This window comes from Monodon monoceros, unplaced genomic scaffold (assembly GCF_005190385.1).
Source record: "Monodon monoceros isolate NGI ecotype Baffin Bay Population unplaced genomic scaffold, NGI_Narwhal_1 Super_Scaffold_12, whole genome shotgun sequence".
In the NCBI taxonomy this organism is placed as follows: domain Eukaryota; kingdom Metazoa; phylum Chordata; class Mammalia; order Artiodactyla; family Monodontidae; genus Monodon; species Monodon monoceros.
In genome coordinates, this window is record NW_021703768.1 from 145436287 (window position 1) to 145454427 (window position 18141).

General features: G+C 49.9%; 1 protein-coding gene across 5 annotated transcripts in view; it reads left to right on the plus strand.

Annotated features, from left to right (window-relative positions):
- Positions 1-18141, plus strand: part of KCNIP1 (potassium voltage-gated channel interacting protein 1) — a 362721-nt gene that overhangs the window by 216631 nt on the left and 127949 nt on the right. Inside the window, exon 3 of one of the 5 annotated variants that reach the window (XM_029217093.1) lies at positions 4727-4752. The exons of the other annotated variants lie outside the window; for them this stretch is intronic. Coding sequence (XP_029072926.1) covers positions 4727-4752 — 26 coding nt within the window. The remainder of the gene's footprint in view (positions 1-4726; positions 4753-18141) is intronic. 5 annotated transcript variants of the gene reach the window in all.

Consider the following 18141-nt stretch of genomic DNA (forward strand, 5'->3'; position numbering starts at 1 on the left):
CACACACACACACACACACACACACACACACACACACACACACACACCTGCCTTCCTTCCTAAACCCTCAGCTCCCTGAATGAGGCTCCTGGCACAGCTCCCCTAGGGAAGGAAATGCAAGAGGTCGCCAAGGGAGCCCAGTAGCTTTGCAGAGCAAACCACTCCCTGTTCCATGTCCATATCTAGACTGTTTCCTGTGACTCAGTCTGACTACAAATGGCCACAGGTCGAGGACCAAGGTCAGCCCAAGGAGAGAAGGGATGTATAGAGCAGAGGCTCAGTATCCAGGCCTGGGAGTTAGACCAGGGCTCTTTTACCTCCTCTGCTTCTTGCTGATGGCCTCGAGTACATTGTTTCTCCTCTCTGACCCTCAGTTTTCCCATCTGATAAAATGGGTATAATAATGGTGTCTACCTCTTCAATTAAAATTAGATGATACTTTCACGTCAGCATTAGTGCAGTTCCTAACACCTAAAAGGTACCAAATAAGTGGTATTTGTTATTACCTAATTTAATTAGGTATTCAGAGTCTCAAATTAATAAACTTACATACTTACCGAGTACCTACTCTGTGCATACCCTACACTGGGGGTGATGGGGGCTGTTTATTTTAGACAGGGGTCCAGGGAAGGCCCCTCGGAAGAGATGATGTGGGAGCACAGACCAGAATGAGAGGAGTATATGCAGGTACTTGATGACTGTACTTAAATTAGTCTTTTTTGTGCGCTGAGGATGGCCTGGGAGCCCATTGACCTTCAAAATAAGTCGTGAGGCCTGGCCCGGAGCAGAAGCCTCTGCAGTCAGACAGTCGAGGGTTCAAATCTCAGCTCTGCTACTCTCTAGATGCATGGCTTCGAGTGGCTGGCCTTACCTCTCTGAGCGTCTCTTTCCTCCTCTGCAACATGGGGTCGGGGGTGGATACTGGTATCCAGTACACGCTCTGTAATTGGTGAGTGCTGGTATTCATATTATGCGATGCAAGTCTGGCAACTTGGAGCAAGCAGTGATGACCTTGAGTGTGGATAAGAGGCAGCTGGAAACCTTCACACTTCCCTTGGCCGGCCGGGGAGAGACCAGGGGAGCTGCCATCCCAGAGCACCCTGATCCCGGCTTTGGCCTAAGTCACTCCCCTCCTGGCACTTATCAACCACTGTGATAGTTGCCAGCTGCAGCTCCTGAAGGGAAGGCTTGGGGACCAGGGAGCCACATCCTGCAAACTGAACTTAAGTGCTAGGAGGCAAAGCAAAAAGAGTGTGCGCAAGCAAGTCTGAGTCAGAAATGAGATCCCCAGTGACCGGATGGCTGACTGCAGCTGAAATGTTCTCATCCAACTGCCGAGGCTTAGTGGCTGGGCTCTGGTTTATGGTTTGGTGATGGTCAGTGTTGGGGGACACTGGGTTCGAGGGTGATGGGAGGGATGGGAGAGGTTCCAGTTTCACTCCAAACTGCCTCCACCCTCAGCTCATCACCAACCTGACGGGGCAGGATTTACTATTATCACGACCACTCCTAAGACTATCTGTATTTTAAATGATAGGGCCCCCTGCCGGACTGTATTAGTCCTATTATTTTAACAGTACATACGCTGTAACAAACAGCCCCAGAGTTTCAGTGGCTGAAGGTGGTAACAGTTTACTTCTCACCAGTGCAGCTCAGAGCAGAGGGGGCAGTGCATCTATGCCTCTGCTCCACGCAGGCTCCTTCCATCTGTGGTCCCTCCCTCTTCTGTGTCTTCTAAGCCCTCTCCCTTATGCTGCTGGATGGGGAAAGGGAGGCTGGATTAGCCTGAGCGGTTTGTATGGAGCGGGCCTGGAGGAGAAGACAACACGGATACAGAGGAGTTTTTCTAGGTTCTGTCAGGCTGACCACCACATTCATGGAGAATGTGCTGAGGTGTCACCCCCTTTAGGTAGCATTCTCTGCCCCCCTCCACCTTCCCAAAGCAACCCGAGGTGTGTGCGTGCACACACACACACACACACACACACACACACACACATCAGGCACGCTTTGTGCTTCCCCCACGCCCTAGGCTGAACTCCAGCATAGCACATATCACAGGGAGTGATAATCACCTGCCTATATGTCCTTCTTCTCAGTAAAGTCTGAGCCACAGGGAGGCAGGAGCTGTGTTCCCAGAACCGGGACTATGGTGGACGCTCTGTTTAGTTTGTTTGAGAAGGAGGGAGGGGCTTCCCTGGTGGTCCAGTGGTAAAGAATCCACCTTCCAATGCAGGGGACGCGGGTGATCCCTGGTTGGGGAACTAAGATCCCACATGCTGCAGGACAGCTAAGCCTGTGAGCCACAACTACAGAGCCCACGTGCCCTGGAGCCTGCACGCCACAACTAGGGGGAGAAAACCCTCACACCACAACTAGAGAGAAACCCATGTGCCGCAACGCAGCCAAAGAAATAAAGAAAATAAATAAATAAAATCTTAAAAAGAAAACAAAGAAGAAGAAGGGAAAGAAAAGAGGAGAGAGAAGTAGCACTTGTTGAGATCTCTCAATTCTTTTTTTTCAATGGTGGTAAAATATACATCACAGGAAATTTACCATCTTAACCATTGCTAAGGGTACAGTTCAGTACCACTGAATACATTCACATTGTACAACCATCACCACCAACCATCTCCAGAAGGTTTTCATCTTGCAAAGCTGAAACCCATTAAACACTAACTCCCCATTCCCCCTCCCTCCAGCCGCAGGAAACCCATTCTACTCTCTGTTCCTGTAAGTTGCGCTACTCTAAGGACCTCATGTAAGTGGACTCATACAGTATTTGTCTTCTTGGGAGTGGCTTATTCACTCAGCATAATGTCTTCAAGGTTCATCCAGGGTATAGCATGGGTCAGAATTTCCTTCTTTTTTGATTAATATTCCATTGTATGTATATATACCACATTTTGTTTATCCATTCATCCCTGAATGGACACTTGGGTTGCTTCCGCCTTTTGGATATGGGCTATTGTGAATAATGCTGCTATGAACACGGATATACAAATATCTGTTTGAGTCCCTACTTTCAGTTCTTTTGCGTATATACCCAGAAGTGGAATTGCTGGATTATATGATAATTCTGTTTTTAATGTTGTGAGGAACCGCCATACTGTTTTCCATAGCAGCTGCACCATTTTACATTCCCACCAGTGGTGCACGAGGGTTCCAATTTTACCACATCCTAACCAACACTAGTTATTTTATGTTGTTTGACAATAATTATCTTAATGGGTGTGAGGCGATATCTCATTGTGGTTTTGCTTTGCATTCCCCTGAAGATTAGTGATGGTGAGCATCTTTTCATGTGCTTATCGGCCATTTGGGTATCCTTTTTGGAAAAATTCTAGTCCCTTCAATTCTTTATAAATATTATCCCCATTGCTTGTAACAGCCCAATGAGATGGGTATTATTATGCCCATTTTACACTTAAGCAAACTAAGCCCTGAAAAAAACCCAAGTGACTTATCCAAGGTCATGTGTGGCGTAGAAAGTGACAGGGCTTATATTTAAACACCAACCCTCCTCTTTCCAAACACTAAGCACATTCTATGAAGGCGACCATTATTACACCATTAATAGCATGTTGACTTATCTGTTGTCCTCCCTGTCCCACCCACATGTAGACTGTGCATGCCTGGAGATCAGAGACCGTTTCTTAATTGTCTTTGACGCAGTGGCGGGCACATGTAAGAATATATGAAATGTTGAATGAGTAGATGCAGGCCCAGGGCTACACCCAAAAAACTGCATGTCATGACTTGGAAGGCTTGACTTAGCCACTCCAAATCTAGGTTTCCTTATCTACGAAATGGGGATAGAAACTCAACCCTCCGTGGCCTGTTGGAAGGTCGGAACTAATACCTCTGCCAAGTGCCAAGCATGGTGCCTGGTGTGTCTCGGGTGCTGACTAAATAAATGGTAGAAACCAAGAACAGTGCCATGCTATGGGGTGTCGGTGAATGCCAGAAAAACATAATTTGCCTTCTGCTTGCTTTCCTTCTAGTTAGGGAGGCAAAACAGCCTAGCAATAACTAAAGGAGAAAATTGAAGCCAGCACAGACTACAAACAGGCTTGTGTGTGTGTAGATTATCTCAGGACCAATTCAGGAGAATCTGCACACACTGGATGCCTCAGAGGAGGGGACCTAGGAGTCAGGGAGGTTAAGGAAATTGGTTCATTTACTTCAAGTGGCTTAATCTTTGCTGTATACACTTCTGCATGGTTGGAATTGATTAGGCAGATATCTCTTCTTCTAGAAGAGAGCAGGACACAAGGATAGTGTGGGCAAGTGGCCTGGTCCACGATCAGGTGGGGAGGAGAGCCCCCTGAAAGCAGAAGGAGTCTCTTCTGAATCCATCTGGCTTCTGCCTACCGACCCCACGTGTCCTGGAGACCCTCCCACCTCCCAGTGCGAAGCAGAACCCCTCACATCACACCAACTTCCAGAAATGTGTACTGGAAAGAACCTGCCATTTGCTCCCTGCGTCCCCAGCACCTAATGGAGTTATCGTGGAGAGGGGAGCATTTTTAATTTACTCCGGAGGGGTGTGTGGAGGCCTGGTGCCACAGCCTTCCATCTCGGTGACAACAAACTCATTCTTCACTATAATTAAAATGTCACTTTGATAAATAATTCCATCAGCCCCCTTCCACCTATGAATAGCTTCCCGCTATAATTGTTCACATTCTGCTGAGTTAGAAGTATTCGAGGGAGAATTTAAGAGGTATTTAGGGAACGAAGATAAATCGGGTATGTTTTCCACCCTCCCACGGTCCCTCATTAAACAGATATCATCCTTCGCTGGGGGTCCCTCTCCCCAGCGTTCTCTCAGTCACTCTTCCCAAGTAGAGGGAGATGAAGGGGTTGTCACCTCACGGGGGGCCTCACAGAGGGCTGGAGTTTGGGAACATGTGTAGGGGGGCCTCCCTTCCCAGCCATTACTGTAGAAAAGGGAGAGTGGGCTCGAGCTTCAAGAGGGATATAAGCTTGGAAAAGTCAGTTAGCCTTTCCGGACCTCTGTTCTGTAACGGAATACAAGGTTACCGTTAAGAGATTGAGTCAAAAAAAAAAAAAAAAAAAGAGATTGAGTCAAGATATAATTCTTGCTCAATGAGGAGTTATTTGATATTGTTTGAGGGGGGCTTCTCATTTTACAGATGACAGGCCCAGGGCTCCCAAAGGGCAGCTTCTCCTACATGACACAACTAGAAATGGGCAAGGCCAGGATTTCTGAGTCCTCAACATGGTATAAAGCACATGGTAGGAGCTCCACAAATGTTCCTGTCTTTCCTTATTTTTGTTGGTGCCTCCTTCTTCCTAATAAATCACATCCATTGGGATTATATAGGATACACAGAGCCAGCCACAGGGTGCTGGACACCTTGGGGAGCATCCTGGATCAGCGTTGCCTTGGGTTTCAGAAAGGGATGGCATTTGTCTCTTCCCCCTCCAAGAGATGGGTGTATCTACATGGCTAAGAGCACAGTACTTTGTAGTCAGAAAGCCAGGGTTCAAGGACGGCCTTTTCCACTATGGGGCTGGGTGTTAACAGACTCTAACTACAGTTTCCTTCTCTATAAATGTAAATAACAATTGTCAAGTCTCCTCAATGAGTTGTGAAAGGCAGTACCACAAGGTCCACATGTGGTAAACATTAGCCGTTGTTCCCACTGGGTTTCTCATGAAGAGTGTAGCAGGTACCACTTGGCCATGTGGTTTTAAGTGCTGTGTGCACAACTGGATGGGATAGAGCATCAGATCAATCTAACTAGGCCACCCCTCCTTCAGACAAGCCCCCCAGTCCACGTGCGAGAGTCCACTTCAAGACCACCAAAATCCTGCCAAGCGGCTCCCCTGGCCTGGCTTCTTCCAAGAGTTCTGAATGACAGGTATTCATTGGTTGTGGTAGATGCTGAGGCTGGGGATTGGAAGGGTGAAGGATGGAGGTGGGGGTAGGCGATGGAGTGTAGGAGGGGTGCAGACAAAGGGGATGCAACGGTGCAACCTAGTTGTGAGTCTGCTCTGAAGCAGAGCCCAGGAGGACAGCCCTCAGGTCAGGGAGCTGTGTCTGCGAGGGCCATGCCTTGTGTCATCAGTAGGGGAATCTGTGAAAATAACTCACAGCAAGTGTCGCTGGCCAGAGAAGCAGAGGACCCTGCATGAGGCCCACCTTCCCCAGGCTCCATCCCGAGCATTTCAAAAGATGAGCCCTCCCTGCCCCGAGGGTAAGGTTGCGATCTACTGAGCAAGGGGGCGTTGTATTTGCACTGAGCACTTTGCCTGGAAGATCTGTAGTAGAGACCCCCAGATGATGGAAGGAAGAGACCCCTGCGTCTCTCCCCTGCAGGCCCCTCAGGGCTGATTCCCTGCCCATCTCCAGGACTAACTCTCTGGGGTGTAGCCTGTGGTGGGCCAGAGTGCTCAGGTTCTAGAATGTAGGAGGAAGGGGAGAGGAGAAGGAACTACCACCTGTGTTAGCTCATTCGATCTTCCTAAGAACTCCGCAGGATAAGTATTTTACCCCACTTTACTGAAGGGAAGCTGAGACTTAGAGACAAAGGATAATTTTGCCAAGATCACACTTCTAACAAATGGCTAGATTTGAACTCAAGGCTCTGACTCCAAAGAGCCAGGCTCTTTACAACTGATCCATCATCCCCCTACATTATGCAAGTTTGCACCATGGGTGTAGACCAAGCATTTGACAGGCAGTACTCTCTTGTAGCCTTGAGGAAGGCCTGTGTGGGGAAAATGGGGCAGGGGAGTGTCAGGGTGGTGGGCTTCATCCAAGCTCATTCCACACCTGCCTGGATAACAGGGCTGCCAGGGATGTACATACCAGGCTAGCTGACATTCCTTCCAACATAAAGATGCAGGGACCCAAAGAAGTTGTTTCTGAAGCTCCAAGGTTTTAAGAACATGGCTTTGAAAACAGAGAAAGGAAGCACATGCAAAGGGTTTGTTTATTCTCTTGTACGCAATAAAAAGACAGTAATTCAAACAACTTGTTCTAGAACATTGGAATCCCCCACCCCCATACAGGGAAGCTCATCTGTCCATTTGTTTAAAAAAAAAAAAAAAAAGAAAGCACATTTCTCTGCAAATGCTGACGCCCTGTGACACACCCACCCAGCCCACCCACTACACCGGTTGTGAGGCCACGGCTGCCATGTGGAGATCTTGTCACAGTTGGCAGCTGCCTCTCAGATCGAGAACTGAGGGACCCTACCTTTGAGACCCGTGCCAGACTGGGTGTCACCTGAGAGACTCAGGTGTGTTCCAGAGCGGTGTCCATGAGCCAGGACTCCTTCCTGAGGCACAGTCAAGGAAAAGAGAAGTGGCATCACTAAGAAAGCACCTTCTAAAGCATCGTGGGACAGTGGAGAGAGCATTAGACTTGGAGCCGGGACGCCAGCTCCAGGGGTCACTGGTGAGCGCCCCTGGGCAAGTGCCTTCCTTCCTCTGGGCCTCAGCTGTGCAAACACTGGACAGCGGTCCCAAAGCTCTCATCCTGTCTGAACACCCCTCCAGTTTGGGGCCTGCTTAGTAGGTGGCATTCTGGTGGACCAGAGCTGGAGCTGTGACCAAGGCCAAAATGTATACAGGAAATGAAGATGCTAGAAGCCAAAGGGGGTTGCCCAGGGAGTTCCCAAACCAATGGGACTGGAAGCAGACGTCAGAGTCAAGGGCAGAGCTTCTAGGAAGCCAGCGGGCAAAGCACGGGAGAGCGTGTGGGGTTAGCCAACACTGACTGAGCACTGGCTGTGTACCAGGTAGCGCTCAGTGTTTACTATATATTCAACTCCTTTCAGCCACACAGTCGGGCCATGGGTGAGCTTTGTGGGGAAACTGAGACACGGAGAATTTAAGTGACATGCTCACGTTCACGCAGCAGCCACCAGAATGAAAAGCCAGGGTTTGAACCCAGCTGACCTGGCTCCAGCGTCTGTGCGTGTTCCTCACGGCTGGTCATCCTGCCTCTGTTGGGGTCGGGCAGGGCCATCATCCCTGAGCAAGCGTTTGGACCCCGGAGAGTTCACGAATGGTGGGTGGCTGGCTCAGTCCGGTTTAAAGGGCAGGAGCAGGACAGTCGCTTGCAGCTGCAGCAACCCTATGACTCAAACCAAGGCAGAAGTGACAAATGGGCGTGGGGGGGGAGGAGGTGTCTTACTCTGTCATCCTCTCCTGGTGAGGAAGGAGCTGTCCAGCCTTCTTGCGGGGCTGAGTCGGGCATCTCACAAACCATCTAATTGAAACGTCTTCACTGTGCTGCATTTCCCGTCACGTGGAGTAGCCGCCAGGGTCCCCCTTCGTCTCTGCTGGCGGAGAGGCTTGTCTCCCACACATCGCACTCCCTCTGCCACCTCCTGCTGGAATGGACGATCGTGGATTTTGGAATGAGATCAATCTGGAAGATGAATGTATTCATGGGCCCATAAAGGGGTCATGAATCACTGGCCTGAATTACTGCCTTCAATCCTGACAGGATGAATTCTCTCAAGCAGATTCTCCTTGTCAGACAGACATGGGAGGCAGTGACACGATGAATCTCAGGCCACCGATAACATCATTATTCCACACCAGGCTGGTTTCGGTTCCCCAAGCCGCCTTCCCTTAATTTATGGCTCACTTCTGATGCTGGAGAGGACAAGAAAATAATAAAATAAAATATATATGTATAAAAGGAAGAAAGAAAAGAAAGCGAGAGAGAGAAAATGGGGAAGCTTTCATGCCACATGGAAAGGAGACAAGATAAATGTACCGAATCTGATTTCAAAAACTGTTTGAAAACCCTGTCCAGGATTGTCAGAAACGGCCCTGGCGTCCTCAGGAAATGTGTCACTGCCAAAGGCCCGCAACGCTGAACTCTGCAGCCCCCGCTCCTGCCTCCTGGTGACTTGTTTAGAACTACTTCAAACCAGAACAAATCAGAGGCAACTGCAGTCTCTCCTAGCCCCTCAATCACTCATAATCAGACCGTGTATTTTAGCAACAAAATCTTCCCCGGCTGAAGAGCTCATTCATCTGCCTTCTGCAAGCTCAATGCCCTTTGAATGGGAAATGAGAGGAAGCCACCTGCCTCTCTGGCAGCCAGGGAAGCCGAGAGAAGGGAGGAATTGCCAGCCCGCTCCCTGCCCCATACATCACCAGTGGGAGCCCAGACCAGCAGGGACCTGCAGGTGAGGAAGCGACCAGCCAGCGAGGGGCTGAGAAGGGTCGTCATCCAGTTCCACACGTCCTGCACCGGATACCTGTACGTGGTCTCTCGGTTTCAATTCTGTTGCTGCCATCTTTCAGCCATGTGACCCCAGACAAGTTACCTAGCCCTGTGGGTATAGAAGCAAACCCATGGAAACAATGAATGAAAGAAGCAGAGAACCAGGACTTGGGTGGACCTGACTTTGATTTTTTTACTCCAACTCTTGGGAAGCAATCACATCACTTCTCCAACCCTCATTTTTTAATCTGTAAAAGGGGGACAATAATACCTATCTGTAAGGTGGAGACAGTATAATACCTACTTGGCCTCTCTCACAGGGTTTTATGAGGGTCAAAGAAGCAAGAGAGATGGACGGGCACGCTTGAGATTTTACAAGTGGGAGGTAGAGGTGTTATTTCAGCATTAGGAACCTTGTGCGAACATGTGCACCCTGGGATCAGGTGAGCTTGTCTGACCACAGCTGCACACACTCAGAGCCAGGGCAGGGTTTCTCTCTGCTGCCTGCCCAAGCACCGCCCATTACCAAGGACACCCACAGATCAGAGGCTCCGAGGTTGCAGAAGAGGAGATCTTGGTCTTGCGCAGGGAGGGGAGGCTTGGGAGATGCCCGGGGGGCCCCGTCACACCTCTGCGGGACCCTCTGCAGGAACAGGGCTCTGTCCTGCTCTGCATGGGACCAGGGGACAGAAGCCAGCTGAGACCGGAGGGGAAGAGGCTTCCTGCCATCTCAGATGCTGAAGCTGAAACGGGATATTGAGAGCGCAGACGGGCCCTGAACCACATCTGAAATGCTCCCTCCTGTACCCCTACCTGTGTGTGTGCAGGGGGTCGGGTGGGAGGGAAGAGAGGGCAGAGAACGCAAGGCTGAGGCCCTGGACCATAAGTAAGGCAGTTTCTAGATCCCATAGGCCTGCGTAGACCTACAGACTGCCCTGGAGTTGAGGTCCACTGACACTGGCTTAGCCAGAACCAGAGGCCAGAAGGGGCACTAGAGCAGGAGCCAGACAGAACCAATTCACTCCTCCTTCCTCTAGCAAACGTCGCCTCTAAAAATTTGACATCAGTCTGTGGGTAAAAGTGGAAGCAGCAATTAAAATGAGCTAATACACAATGCCAGGCATACGGTCAGCGCTCAATAAATGCTACTGCGATTACACTGGAGAGCGAAGTTGTTGCAGCATACAATGCATTCATCTTTGACCTGTGACCTCTCACCCAGACACAGCTAAGGAGGCCCTTTTCTTCCCCAGAAATCCTGTGCAATCTAATGGTGGCACCTGCTTAGTTTTCTTACATCTCAAATGAGATCAGGGCAACTAATGTCCAACCACTGCCCGACTTGTCAGAGTTACAGGTCCTTTATCTCATATAATGAGTTGCCCATCATTGGAGGCAATCAAGTAGAATATTTCTGGTCACATGTGGAAGAGGAGGCAATAGCCAGGAGGAATGCAGAGGTGCTTTCCCACCCCAAGATTTTGTGATGCTTAGGACTGTGGGGTGGACATAAGCATGTGATGCGTCTGGGAGGGGGGAGTGAAAAGTTAGAACACTGTGAGTGGGGGAAGGAGAAGAAACTGGAGAACCCAAGAGCCGGCATATGAATTTCACCTGAATATCTTCTTCTTCACTTCCTCCTTCCTCCAGCACTGACCTGAATGAAGTATTTAAATAAGGGCAAACATGGAAGCAACCTAGGTGTCCATCAAGAGATGAATGGATGTAAAAGACTTGATATATATATCACATATATGTGTGTGTGTGTGTGTGTGTGTGTGTGTGTGTGTGTGTGTGTGTATAATGGAATATTATTCAGCCATAAAAAAAGAATGAAATTCTGCCATTTGTAACAACATGGATGGACTTGGAGGGTCCTGAAACCATACAACTCCTTTAATCCATTTTGAGTTTATTTTTGTATATGGTGTGAGGAAATGTTCTAATTTCATTCTTTTACATGTAGCTGTCCAGTTTTCCCAGCACCACTTATTGAACAGACTGCCTTTTTCCATCGTATATTCTAGCCTCCTTTGTCGTAGATTACTTGACCATAAGATTGCACCGCTGCTTGTAACCTCATACTTTACTCAACCTGGCCTTGGCCTGCCTCTTAAGTTGCTCACCACCTGGAACTCTTGGCCAGTGCCACATGGAATCACCTGCGTTTCCCTGAGAACATCATGCTCTATTTCGCTTCTGGGCCTTAGCACAGGCTGTTCCGTCTGCCTGGAATTCCCTTCTTCCTTTTCTTTTCCCACCCAAATCGTGCTTGTCCTTAAAGATCCACGTTAAGTTTCCTCTACTCTTGGGAGCCACTTTTGGCCCCCGTGCACCCATGGCCTCCCCTTCTCCACCTCCCCCACCCTGGAGAGACTCCTCAGCCCACCCTTCTCACATTGCACTGTGACTGAGGACTTTCCTGTCATCCTCCCCTGGAACACATCTCATTGATTGCTGCCTCCCAAGAGCCTAGCTTGGTGCCCTGCATTTGATAGACATGTCCTATTGCAGGGGTAGGACAGCAAATGCTTAGAGTTTAACCTCTGGAACCAAAAGGGCCTGATTCAAACCTCCATTCCACCATTCTTTAGCTGTGCCACCCTGGGCAAATTAGCCAGATGCTCAGAGCCTCAGTTTCCCCTTTTATAAATATGATTTAATAACAGTCCAGTGCCACTTGCTGATTCAATGAGAGAGCTCATAAAAATTGAGTAGCACTGTGCCAGTCACGCAGCCAGCAGATGGCCAATTAATGTTTGGAAATACTGCGCTTCAGAATTGGGCTGGAGTTAGACAGACTTAGTTTTGAATTTGAGCTCCACCACTTACCATCTTTGTGACCTTGGGCAAGTTAGCCAGCCTCCTTGAGCTTGTTTTCTCATCTAGAAAATGGGCTTTCTATTGGGGCTTAAATCAGAAGACTGTTGTGAGCCTGCTTACTGTCCAAATAAACAAATAAGTGCATGTTTACTGAATTAGGCCTGCCATGAACTTGGCAATGAGTGCACACCTCTACATTTAGTGACAGGAAATTTCACCAGGAAAGTTGAAGACTGTGGAGTCGGACTCCCAGCTGCTGGCTCTGCGGAGACAGAGAGAGGGGACAGAGCTTCCTGGACAAGAAAGGGCCTCTTTCGAGTTTACACATGCACCTTTCCCAAGAGGTGATCCTGGGTCACCTCTGGCATTTCTGAACGGGACATGGGAGGAGTTGTGGGCAGGGCATGGAGCACAGACTCGGGAGCAGAGAGCCCTGGTGTGAGCCCACGTTCTGCCATGGACGGTCTGCGTGGCCTTGGGCAAGTTGCATCCCCTCTCAGCTTCCTCAGTCTTTAAAGCAGGGATTATAAATGCAGTACCAACCCTGCAGGTCATTGCAAAGAGCACACCTGCCTTTGGCAAGTGCAAGACACCTTGTAGGTGTTCGATAAACATCTGTTCCTGCCCTCTCTCCAGAGCAGCCTTGTCCCAGTTCATATGCAGGGCTATGAACTGGGCTGCGGTGCCCTTTAAATACACCAGCTACAGGTTTGAAACTAATGGGGCACGTGGCGGGGACGGCTGGGAGTTACAGTGGTGTGGAGGAGAATATGGCTTCACGAAAATAACATTTGGAGGTAGTTATGGGAGCAATGGATCAGAACCACAGTCAGCTGCCAGCCATCCCCAGAGATAGAGGGAGAGATGGAAGCAGAAGGTGGAACCTTGCCTGGGAGCCAGACTAGAGCATCCCGTGAAACTTCAGCCTGGCTTCAGCTCTGCCCTGAGAATCCTGGGCTCTGGCTCCATCACCCATGAGGCAGGTTAGCTGTTCAGGGCTTCTCTTAGTTTTTAATCCCAATAGGACACAAGTGGTATTAAAAAGCTGTGCAAGATAGAGGAAAGAAATGGAGTGAAATCTGAGGGCAGGGAGAGGCAGAAACAATAAATGCATTAGCAGTGGAGGAACCAGAAAGAGAGATTGCATTCATTCCACCTCTCACCTGTTGTAATAGACACCTGCTTTTTCCCACCCTGTGCTTGGGCTGCAGACCAGACGTGGACCAGACCTGGCTCCTGTGCTCGGTCACAAGAACGAAGTTGGAACGTGTGTTTACTGCTATCATGGAGGCATCGCAGCGCAGTAAGGGACCACCGTGCAGCCTTCAGGCATCCAGTAAGGTGTCCTTGAAGAGGCACAGCCTGCCTGGAGTCTAACCTGGGTCTTGACCCTGGCAAAGAGCAGTGAAGCAGGCAGCAGGGGCTAGAAGCTGCCACTGAGATGGGATGGTGCCAGAGGGACCAAGCTGAGGCCAGCATGAAATGACCTCACCGTGGATTCTCACCACTTGGGTGAGGCCGGCAGCTCCCTCCATGTATGATTCGGAGACCCTACAAGCCCAAGGGCCGCCACTCTGCACCACACTCAAACCTTCCTCTGATGCCTTTAATTTGCAGGGCTCTGAAAGGTTAAGATCAGATCCTGCACAATGCATGGATTTCCTTTGCTTTTAAGGCCAGTCCATCAGCAAATATTTACCACGGGACTCTGTGCCCTGGCCCTGGTCCAGCCCACAGAAGTAGCCTTCCCTCTTGGCCTCGCAGCTCTCCACCTCTCACCACCTCCCCCTCTGCTCCTCGGCCGCAGGAACTTGCAGACTAGGCATGTATCTGCCGGTCTGCCATGTAGGCTGTGACATCTAGGGTAGGTGACAGGACTTTCCCAAAAGGCCACAGTGGTGGCTTCAATTTCGTTTCCCTCTGGTGGCTCGGTGCTAAGGCACAAGTAGGGACTCATGCTCCAGGCCTGACCACACAAGGCTGTGGTTTCCATTACTCAGGGTGGCAGCAGGCCTCCTAGATAACGACCAACGGCAGCCATTCACGTGCCGCTACTCAGCGCCAGGGGTCACTGCGGGATCCACATCATCTCACCTAATCCTCCCCCGGCCCTGGCAAGTGGTTTTATTATCTGCACTGACCAGATGAGCAAACCAGACCCAGCAAGGAGAAGCACAGTCAAGGGCACGGGGCCGGGCGCCAGTTCCGGGCTGCAAACCCCAAGCTTCCTGATTTCAAAGTGCGTGGTCTCTGGGTCTGCACCAGGTCACAGCTCATGAGCTCTCTCTCCTCTCCTGACCCCCAGCATAGTGAGCCAGTCAGCACAGAGGCTCAGAAAGAGACTGTCTCGGGTGCCCCCAACGTGGCCAGCTCCTTTCAGGGCCAGGGACGAGACTGCGGCTGCGGGGCCCAGCAGGGCAGAGGGGCTGAGGGAGTGGGGTTCCGCCCGCCCCCGACCTGCACGCTAGGACACCTTCCGAGTGCATAATGTGCGGATAAGGCCCTTTGATAAGGACCAGATCCCCTCTCGTTGCTTGGCAACCCAGCTTACAAGTCATAGCAGGAAAGTAATTTACAGGAATTCAAAGTGTCCCTGGAGGTTCTGCTGAGCCGAATTTGTGCAAAGAGGAGCCTCAAGGGTCCAAATCACACCATTGGAGGGAAGGAGGGGCGGGAGGAAAAGCTTCCACTTTCCTCACCTGAGAGTCAAGAGCCCTTGAGCTCAGACTCACTGATCATTTTTATTAACTTATTTACTGATTCCTTAATGAGCCCCTACTATGTGGCAGGCCCTGTGCTGGGAGCCAGGCACATGACGACAGATGAGACAGATGCCCCAGAGACACACAAGTAAACAGAGGGTCATGGACATGTGACTGGATAGGGTGTGCACAGGGGTCTGGGTAGACGCCCCAAGGAGAGCAAGTGACACAGATGGGGGGCATGTGAAGGCAGGGGTCATGGAGGTGACCAGTTAGCCAAACAGAGGAGGGCGGAGGATGTCCCAGAAAGGGGCCAGCATGAGCAAGGGATGAGGGTGAGAGAGCTCAGCACATTCTCGAATCCTATGTGGTTGGGGGCTTGGCGGGGTGGGGGGCGGGGTGCTTCTGCTGGGGCTATATGATAAGTGGCGCCCAGGCCGGGCAGGGCCTTGAATGCCAGGCCAAAGTCTGTATTTTAGCACATAGACAATGAATGTTACTGATAGCAGAGGCAGGGCATGAGATTTGGGTTTCAGAAAAATCACTCTGGTTTTACTTAACTACTGGAGAGTGGACTGGGGGAGAAGCAGAGGTTGGAAGGAAAGACACTGTGGGTATGGAAGTCAATTGAGAAACTACTAAGGAAAACTGCTAAAGGCAAGAGATGATGAGGCCCAAACTAAGGTGGAGAGTAAGGAACAAGTTCAAGAGGTACGAAATAAAATCAGCTGGGCATGGAGACTAATTCGTGGTGAGGGTGAGGGACAATAAGAGCCTCGCGGGTGTCTGATTTGACCAACGGCTGGTACCACTTACTGAAATGGGATGAAGGGCAGGTCTGATTTTCGGGGAATTTCCTCCCGTCCTATCCATCAGGATTCTCTTGGTTGCCAGTGACAGAAAGCCAACTGGAATGCACTTGGGGAGTGCACTGAGTCATGCCATGTAGGGCGGGTGGGGTAGGGATGCGTCGGAGCCTGAGTAGTCCTCTCTAGTGCCAAAGGCCATAGGAGCAGCTGTTTATGTTGGACAAAGCAGGTTCAGTGGCTGGGATCTGGAGTCGCAGAGGAAAGAAACCTCAGATGTCACACTGAGGCCGAGCAGGATATTTAGGACCCTTGGCCCAGAGCCCATCCTGACCTTCACTGTGGCCCATGTCACACCTGTAGGGAGAAGCCAAATGGCAGTTGGGAATGGCAAGGCTTTGTGCACACCTGGGCAGTTTGGTCTCCAAGAAGCCTGGGGAGGGGGGTGGAGGTCAGCCAGATGGCGCATGAAGGCAAGAAAGCCACGGAAAAATAAGTCCCTGTTCTCTGCTCACGGCTGGAACTTGATAGAGGTTGGAGAGCCCTCCTGCAGGGGCTGAGTGCGGGAGCCTTCCACGGAGGGCTGCTCAGGCATTTCCCAGACCTGTCCTTCCCTAGGAACTGACTCGGTGGCCTCATCTGGCCAGAATGACTGAGAATGGCACCGAGACAGGTTCAGCCCCCAAGAGCGGATGGGCTGGGGCATCCCCACACACCACACAGGCCGGGAAGGTCTCTGCAGGCAACTTCTCAGCAAAGAGAAAGGCCATTTGCACTGGGCTGCCTGCAGCGCCTCTTTTCTGAGCAGATCTGGTTCTCTGAGCCAGTGGGTCTCCTTCTCTTCCTCCTCCAGCTCAGGAAATGACTTGGGCAGGATATCGACCCAACCTGGGGTGCAGTATGGAAGAGTGGCTAAAGGCCTGTTTGATTCTTGCCCCGTGTCAATGGGCAACGTGGGTGGGCTCGCCTTTCTGAGGCTCGGTTCCCCCAGGTTGTAAGTTGAGGTGGGTTCCTACAGGAGCGAGAGCTCGTAGGTCGTCCCAGGTGCTTTGCCATGCTCTCTGCCCCAGCAGCCTGCCCTCTTCCCTCGGTCTTGTCTCTGCTCAACCTTCTCCCTGCGTCCTCATCACTGCAGCTGATCCAGGATTTCTGGGTCTATGCTTCCTCAAGGTCTTCTAGCCTCTGCTCCAACTTCCACATTTTCTTGGCATCCTCCAGTGACAGTTTCTGCGAGAGACAGGGGGAGAATCATATACATCAGCCCATCTTCATATTTTTATTGTTATAAAAGACACATCACATAAAATTGACTACTTTAACCACTTTTTGGACCTCTGGTGTTAGCTTTTCTTTTTTTAAATTTTTATTTTATATTGGAGGATAGTTGATTAACAATGTTGTGTTAGTTTCAGGTGTACGGCAGAGTGACTCAGTTATACATATACATGTATATGTATCTATTATACATATACGTGTACATATACATGTATATGTACATGTATCTATAGATACATGTACATGTACATATACATGTGCATGTGTCTATAGATATACATGTATCTATTCTTTTTCAAATTCTTTTCCCATTTGGTTTACTACAGAGTATGGAGCAGAGTTCCCCGCGCTATACAGACAGCAGTCTCACCCCACCTGACCGCTGGTTATCCACTCTAAATACCGCAGTGTGTGCCCATCAATCCCAACACCCCCCAATCCATCCCCTGCCCCCAGCAACCACAAGTTTCATTCTCCAGGTCTGCGGGTCTGCTTCTGTGTTGCAAAGAAGTCCACTTGTATCATTATCTTAACCGTTTTAAAGTGTACAGTTCAGTGTACACTTCAGTACGTACATTAAGTATGTTCACAGTGTTGTGCCACCATCACCACTGCCTCATTTCCCAACTTTTCACCAACCCAAACGGAAGCCCAGTAACCACTCTTCCCCTTCCCCCAGCCCCTGGCAGCCACTAGTCTGCTTTCTGTCTCTATGGATTTGCCTCCTTTGGATATCTCACACTAGTGGAATAATACCATATGTGGCCTTTTGTGTCTGACATAGCATCATGTTCTCAAGGGTCATGCACGCGGTAACATGAGTCAGTGCTTCATCCCTTTTTATGGCTGAATACTATTCCATTGTATGGGTATGGCATGTTTTGTTTACCCATTCATCATTTGATGAACATTTAGGATTTTTCCACCTGTTGGCTTCTATGACTAGTGTGCTGCTACAAACTTTCATGTATAGGGGGTTTTTTTTGTTGTTTTTTTTTTGAACACTTGTTTTCAGTTCTTTTGAGTACCTACCAGGAGTGGAATTGCCAGGTCATAGGATAATTCTATGTTTAACTTACTGGGGAACTGCCAAGCTGCTTTCCATAGCAGCTGCACCGTTTTACACTCCCACCAGCCATGTATCAGTACAAGGGTTCCAATTCACCACACCCTTGCCAACACTTGTTATTCTCCTTTTTTAAAAAAATTATGGTCATTCTAGTGGGGATGAAGCCTATCTTATTTTAACCTCAGTAGGCAGCAGTCTCTCCGCAGCCTATAAAATGACTGACAGCTTTTCGTGGCCATTCAGCTT